The sequence below is a fragment of the Rhipicephalus microplus genome, chromosome X, assembly GCF_043290135.1.
Source record: "Rhipicephalus microplus isolate Deutch F79 chromosome X, USDA_Rmic, whole genome shotgun sequence".
Taxonomy (NCBI): domain Eukaryota; kingdom Metazoa; phylum Arthropoda; class Arachnida; order Ixodida; family Ixodidae; genus Rhipicephalus; species Rhipicephalus microplus.
In genome coordinates, this window is record NC_134710.1 from 108,596,434 (window position 1) to 108,604,385 (window position 7,952).

Below are 7,952 nucleotides of genomic sequence, written 5' to 3' on the forward strand. Positions count from 1 at the left end.
GATGCTCTAGAAAACCCGTGCTATTTTTCCTTTCCATTAAAATCTGTTTCTTCAAACTCTTCAACATGCAAGCGGTTACCTCTTCGCGCCTAACATTTAGCTTGCATGCGTTTACACACGCTGCCTATATGACGCAGGTGAAGATCTGGTTCCAGAACCGGCGCTACAAGTGTAAACGGCAGAAGCAGGACAAGTCCCTGGAGATGGTCGCGGCAGCCACCGTGCGCCGCGTCGCTGTGCCCGTGCTGGTGCACGATGGCAAGCCGGCTGCGGTGCCGTTCACTCCGTCCGCCTATCCTATGCACCCGTATTTTGGCGGCACCGCGACCCTGGGCCCGCCACCGCCGCAGCCGCCCACCCAGCCAACAGAAGCCCTTTTGTACCCAGCCATGGTGGGCCACAAGCCTCCCTCGGCCACAGCCATTAAGTCTTGGTGAACGCCCGAAAACGGCGCACATCGTGTGGGTTTCGCGCTGCAGGGACTGCTGCAGTGTACATTATTGTGGCACCATTCAGAATCTTCGAAAGGAAAGCTTCGCAGCTTTCTAGTGCAAGCGACAACCTGTATACCTATAGGGACGAGGCTGAGGAAGAGATAGCGTCCCAGTGGCAAGAGCAGCCATCTTGTATTGTTCAGTATTTAAATATCGATGGCCATACAGACAGAGCATAACCACAGGCTTCGTATCAAATTTTTACGCAACCATAATGGTACTGGGGAAGTCAAAGTGAATGAGCTATCGACAAACAGAGGCTGCTGGTGATAATTTCTGTGTAAAAAAGATTATAAGCCTTTGAAAACTCAAAACAAATTGTAGCAGTAGGCACAATACATAAAAAAAGAGTAAACATCCAACTAGGTCGCATTTGCATAATCGAAATCAGGCATATATTTGACGAATGGAAAGGTACCCACCTTCGATTCACGTAAGTTACTGCTTTAGCGTGCCACGCCACTGCCGCAACAAGAGTGCCTTATAATCTTAAAGACAGTGTATAGCTGTTGGCGAGGAGAACGCAATGCATTTGTTTATGATAGCAACGTTGAAGGCGAATTCTGAGCCAGTATCTGCGCACCGCTAGTATAAGAGTCAAATATTATTTTGAAATGTTCCTCATTCAGAGACTCATCACGTTGTTTTAAATACCTCTCAAACATTTTTAATTTAGGAGACCGAATCTCAAAACTTCTTCAACAATTCTAGCAGAAATGGGCGATGTAGTTGCGGCGATATCCTTTCATGACATCGCCAATGTCTGAAATGGCATTAAATATGTTGAATACAAGTTTTATTATGAGCTGGTCACACCATCTGTTTACATGAAGCCCAGTTCGCACGATAAATATGCTGTTTAAGTGATATGACGGCCAGTCGGTGGTCGCTTCAGGAAAAACACTGTATGCATCTACATTCTTGTGTATAAGCTTTCAGTAACACAACTAGTCGGACAACCTATAATACTGTACTTGCATACTCCAGGAGTAGAAATGTAAGCTTGCTTCATATATGATAGGCTCAATTACAGCCTTTATCTGTACTCTTCCCACAGATAATGTGGTAAACACAACCCAGATGTTGCGTATAGCGTATGTACGACTATAAATATCTGTTTTGCTTCCATTTCTCTGACTCTTCATGTCCGGTCATTTCTAAATACCGTGACAGCTTAAAAATTTTATCACATATTATACGACAGACTAATATATATTTTAAGTCAACATTGCAGTGCACAAAGCTTTTAAAGGAAGCAGCGAGCGGTAATCGAACATATATGAATTCATGCTTGTATAGCAGACAAAATGGCATGGCTTTTGAGCCGCTGCGGCGGATTTATACTGCGTACGGGGAGTATGAACATGAAGCTGTTTGTTCAATTTGATTGCAAGTTATTCCTCATAAGAAACCGCCACAAGCAAACAAAAAACACGAAAAATTGCCTTAAATACGAGGATAATACACATACACGGGATAACACGATAGGTTAACACCTGTCAGCGAGATAAAACATTAATCTAAGCAGTGAATTGTGCTCCCGGAAGACTCTTAGACAAAGGTATTTAGGTGGGCTAGATGTCATGCCTAGAGGCAAACCTTTCAAAGAGGGAATCAAGTCAAGATCAATTGTTTTGAAGTTTTTTTTTCAGTAAAAGGATAATAATCTAATACCGAATCTGAACACCCTTAAATGTTCAGTACATTCTAGTAGTTAGCGGCTGTGCTCGATTCCCGTCAATGCGGTATGCACGGAGAGAGAAAATGTTATACCTGTCTGTACAAAGCTGAGGCGTCGCATTGTTCCCGAGGTTGCCTCAAGTCTGGCACTGGCATACCGGATGCCTCCCTGTGTTGCCATGTACTGTCCAAAGTGATTAACATCACAACAGGATGGCAAACTGAAAGCCGGCAGTGTTTGAAGACGAGCCTGCTTTTTGTATGCAAATTGACGCCTGGCAAGAGCAAGCGATTGAATCTCACCACGCGTCTATATTGGAACTATCTGTGCATGCACGTTTATTATACGCGGCATGTCTGGCCTTCCCAACTTTCACAGCCTGAAACAAAGCCTGTGACCGTCAACAGCTTTGCAGCTACCCTCGAACTGCGCCAGCCTTTCTCTTCGTTAGTCAGCAAGGGGGAGATTAATTAAGTTTAGACGCCGCATGAACGCCACTTTGTATTACTCTAGACGAGCGTGATAACGTGCTCTTCGTCATTCACAGCGCTGTCTCTTCTTGTTTGCTTTACAGATCTGTTTTTCTCTTCATTGCAATTAGCGGGTAGCTTGAAATAACGGTAGTACTGAAATCAGTGCCTACGTTCTTTCATTGTCGTGTTCTCAATGCTAACGTAGCATTGCCAAAAAAACAAAAACCAGGAGCTTATCATCGCGTTAACGCATGTGAACACGCGTTACAAACGAGAAATCGCAAAAAATAGCATATCTCCGCATGAAGCTGGAACCGTAACGTGTCCGTAACTAAAACGTAACATCGAGAATGTAAAAAAAATTAACTACACGATTCAGGTTTGCGTGGAATTAATCACTGATATTTTTAAGGACGCCTATACAGACAGAATAGAAAACTGAAATTGCGAAAATGTTAGAGAGCATAGTGATTTATTGTTTGCTGTTGAGTGGAAGGAAGGAATGGTGAAACATTTTGTTCGTCAAAAAAGCAGGAATAAGAACACGATGGCGCTTATCACTGCACGAAATGCAATATAGTTCCAAGAGCAAGTTGTGTCTTCGTGGCTGTAAATTTTCTGGTAAGTACCCAATCATGCATATTTTCTGCCGACCCAAATCAAGTATGTTACCTAAATCAATGACTTTATAAGTTCAGCAATAAAAATAATCAATATTAGCGCTATAGTATACAACTGTATACAATTCACTGATCGGAGATGGTGATAGTTCGGATCCTATACACACAGCATCGATTCACGTTCTACTTCAGGACTGCTATCGCGTTTAATGTAGCAAAAGTTTTGACATATGATGCCCCGTAGCAGTGGTCTCAAACGCGTGGCCAAGGGGCCGTGAGCAGCCCGCAAACAATTAACGATACCGGCTTCACAAGGAATAAAATGTTTCTGAATGGCCGCATGGCACTCGCAATATTTGCGCGCCTATTAAGATTAAGAGCGCTATGTTCGGGTAAGCTAGAGAGTCTGTTACCAGTGATTCCTTGTGTGTGTGTGTGTGTGTGTGTGTGTGTGTGTGTGTGTGTGTGTGTGTGTGTGTGTGTGTGTGTGTGTGTGTGCGCGTGCGTGTGCGTGTGCGTGTGTGTGTGTGTGTGTGCGCGCGCGTGTGTGTGTGTGTGTGTGTGTGTGGAACGTGCCCCATGCCGTCATCAGGGGTACAAACACAACCATGAAACACATCAAATAGTGTCCATATTTTCGTCTATCTTGATATCAGTATCAATATGGTGCTCGAATCTAGGCACCGAATCTCCTTAAGAATGGATGAATCAAATGTGATATATGGTGATTGCCTTGTTTCTTTTTTGAATGGCAGTGTTAAGCAACCTATCTGTCAACCCCTTCGCTCTCCCCTACCCCTCTTTCAACCTTCTTCAATGTCATGGCCCTTGCGGGAACGAAATTCGCCACTGCGACCTGTTAGCTCAGGTAGGTTTGAGACCTAGAGACCCTGCCCTAAAAAGAAGCTGTTTTATGTAGTTTTCAGTTTCAGTTGCACTGCCTAATATAAAGTTTACGTGAGTTTCCCCATGCAAGATAAAATATTTGGTAACCCAAAGACACGCACATAGTGACTCGTTATATAATGTTTGCTCCCCAATAAAAGAAGGCGACACTAAACTGAAACGTTCGTCAGCTTAGATGCAGAAACTATTCTTTCAGAATTCTAGCTACATTAATTTTCCCATCACAGCATAAACGATAAAAAAGTAAATTTCAATGCGAGATATCATTTTCGAATTTCGTGGTGAAACAGTAGTGCTTTAAATGGGTGCTCAGAAAAGCATTTTGGCCTTTCGTTTTTTTTTTTGCTGCATTGTGTTGTTGGCGCTCTGTTAGTCATAACAAGATACAACGTTTTCTGCAGCGCGCGACAGAATAAAATATACGGGCTCGTTCCCCACCTAGCGTGACCTGTGCAACGCTCGACCTTGTCAGCACAGAATTTCGACGTACTTCCACATGGTTCCCAGCAGGAAGGTTTTTTTTTTCTTTTCGAACAGGGAATGGGACAGCAATGTCATCGAACACAAAACTTTCAACTCTTGCGCCGGAGCCACAGACTTGCGAGCAACTGCCCAGTATTAGTGTGCCGGAGCCATTTTTACTCCCTCCATGGCTGGAGCAAATGCGACAAAAGAAAAAATGGCGGCTATGACGTTGTCAAACAGGCTGCAGCGAGGTGACGTGAGGGAAGTAGGGGGCCGCCCGAGGATCCAATTTGAGGCTGTCAATAGCGCAAATTTCTAAGTTAAATAAAAATTTCGTCCAGTGCTATATTCGCTGTTGATATTTTCTGATAAAATACGCATGTTTTCAGGAATTGCTCTCATAGGCTACCTCGGCTGCGAAATTGTGTGGCAGTGCCCCTTTAAGGTCACTGTGACGTGATGAATTCAAAACTTGTTTTTTAGTTGAACCACGTTGGTTCAAAGAAATTTTCTGAAACTTGCTATGTGAAAACGGTGAGTTTCTCAGAACAAAACGCAAAGAATCTTTAGTGACAAATGATTACGTTGGACCGAGGATACGCCGTCGGACATATGACGTTATCACAAGCAGGTGCGGGAAGTCATATTTTGCTGAAGCCCGTGATATGCGTTGACGGTGAGACAGCCCACACTCGTGCCACTGGTTGCGGAGCAATAATCGCCACGGTGAAAGCAGATAGCATCTGCAGCAGGATTCGAAGCACAGTTTGACAGATTCGCACTATCACTCCTTCACAGTGTCCACTCGTGGCATTTCTTCGATTCTCATGCCCGTTGAAACAGACCGCGTTGCTGGAGAACATCGAATTTTTCCCGGTGAAATCACGTGTAGTAGTAACAGGTACGTGCGCATCAGTCGCGTGCATAGCTCAGACAAGTGCAGCAGTGAGAAACAGCAAGTAACAAAGAAAAGTGGCAGACGGCAAGTTTCTACTTCGACACGGAGCAGCCTCTTGAGAACAAGGTAGGCAATTTACCTTTTTGTTATCGGCTCTTGCTAGGCACTTAAGCTTGATGTATTTGACCAGCAACATTCATTTAGCAAAAGCAGCAAATCTTAGACTACAATATTTGCATGCGCCCCACCCCGGTGGTCTAGTGGCTAAGTTACTCGGCTGCTGAATCGCAAGTCGTGGCATCGAATCCCGGCTGCGGCAGTTGCGTTTTCGTGGAAGCAAAAATACTGTAGGCCCATGCGCTCAGATTAGGGTGCACGTTAAAGAACCCCAGGTGGTGAAATTTCCGGAGCCCTCCACTACAGCGTGTTTCATAATTACATGGTGGTTTTGGGGCGTTAAATTTCACATATCCATCAATCAACAATATTTGCACGCGGGATGAACCATGCGTATAGTGCAGTCCACTGGTTTATAGTGCGCGCGAGACACCTGTGTCCTACGGGGCAACGCAAAGCGTTTGGCCGCTGCTCGGGTCCGATATTGCGCATGGGTAGATGCATCGCAACAGACACGTAGAGCTACGTTTTATGCGTGGCGACGTCGGCAACCACTTTCGTTTCACCGAACGTGCATACACACCTTGTGTTGTTGGCAGTCACGTTGCGCCTCATCATAGATTATTGCGCATAGGCTGATAACAAGTCTCCTATCCCATTTCCCCCCAATAAATGATACACGCTTACCGTTGAAATACCGCACTTCTTCCACGGCAATTCGAGGAGTTTTGGCAAAACAAATACATTTCTACAAATATATCCTTCCTTTTAGGGGCGAAGCTCCTTAGGGCGTGGGCTGTGCGTCCCCTGTAGCCTGTATGTAGCCACTTCTAGTTTAGTTCTTGCAGTGTTCACTAGATGGCGGTACCGTCTCCTGTATGTAGCCACCTCTCGTTTAGTTCTTGTAGTGTTTACTAGATGGTGGTACTTGTAGTTGATGATGAAAAGATGCAAGATGTTATAAACTAGAAAGCGGTACTTGTAGTTGATGAAAGACGCGACATCTTATAAAATAGGAATGATGTCACATATGGCGCGTGTCATTGGTTGAAGGCAATCGTTCGATTTAGTGCGGCGACGTACGCTAGGGGGAGCGTTGTAATAAAATCCGTTCGCTGTTGGCGCGCGCTCGGAGTCGCCGGATGGATAAGGCTGCACAGCGGAGAGAGCGCAAGGCGGCAGCAGCGCGCGCTCGCAGACAGAATCCCGATGTGCGAGCGCGCGAGGCAAGGGACATCGCAAGCCATCCATCGTCTAAGAACAAATAAAAGTTGATTTATGTATATACACACACAGCGTTTCTCACGTCTTTACATGATGATCGACGGGGCGAATTACACGGAAGATTCACAGTTTACCGATGAATGCCTCCGGAGCTTCGCCCATTCATCATCATTCACCCCGTGAATATGCCGTAATTTTTTTCACTTTCACGTGTTCTGTATAATCACTTTACTGGCTGCTAACATTATCAAAAATCACTACAAATAGACGCACCTTTTTATATCCACAGACACAAAAGGTTGAACGTTCACGCTTTAACTCAATAGTGACGCACTATGACAGTACCAAGACTATGACAGTCTTGGAAGAACGCTAACATCATCTTAATACATAAGAAAGGAGAAGACAAGGACTTGAAGAATTACAGGCCAATCAGCTTGCTCTCTGTAGTATACAAGCTATTTACAAAGGTAATCGCTAACAGAGTAAAGAAAACATTAGAATTCAATCAACCAAAGGAACAAGCAGGATTTCGAACAGGCTACTCAACAATTGACCACATTCATACTATCAATCAGGTAATAGAGAAATGCTCAGAGTATAACCAACCACTATACATAGCCTTCATAGATTACGAGAAGGCGTTTGATTCAGTAGAAATATCAGCCGTCATGCAGACACTGCGGAATCATGGCGTAGATGAAGTATATATAAACATTCTGGAAGAAATCTACAGGGAATCAACTGCTACCATAGTGCTTCATAAAGAAAGCAACAGAATACCAATCAAGAAGGGTGTAAAGCAGGGGGACACAATCTCCCCAATGCTATTTACCGCGTACTTACAGGAGGTTTTCAGAAGCCTAGAATGGGAACAGTTAGGGATAAGAGTTAATGGAGAATACCTTAGTAACCTGCGCTTCGCCAATGACATTGCATTGCTGAGTAACTCAGGGGACGAATTGCAACTCATGATTACGGAGTTAGACAAGGAGAGCGGAAAGGTGGGTCTTAAAATTAATCTGCAGAAAACGACAGTAATGTACAACAACCTCGGAAAGGAGCAGCGCTTCG

General features: G+C 44.4%; 1 protein-coding gene across 1 annotated transcript in view; it reads left to right on the top strand.

The window, feature by feature from the left end:
• LOC119176764 (homeobox protein Nkx-2.5) overlaps positions 1-1,622 on the top strand; it is a 73,382-nt gene extending 71,760 nt beyond the window's left edge. Inside the window, exon 3 of the mRNA XM_037428121.2 lies at positions 138-1,622. Within this exon, the coding sequence (XP_037284018.2) occupies positions 138-437 (300 nt within the window). The 3' untranslated portion in view covers positions 438-1,622. The remainder of the gene's footprint in view (positions 1-137) is intronic.
• Positions 1,623-7,952: the final 6,330 nt, after the last annotated feature.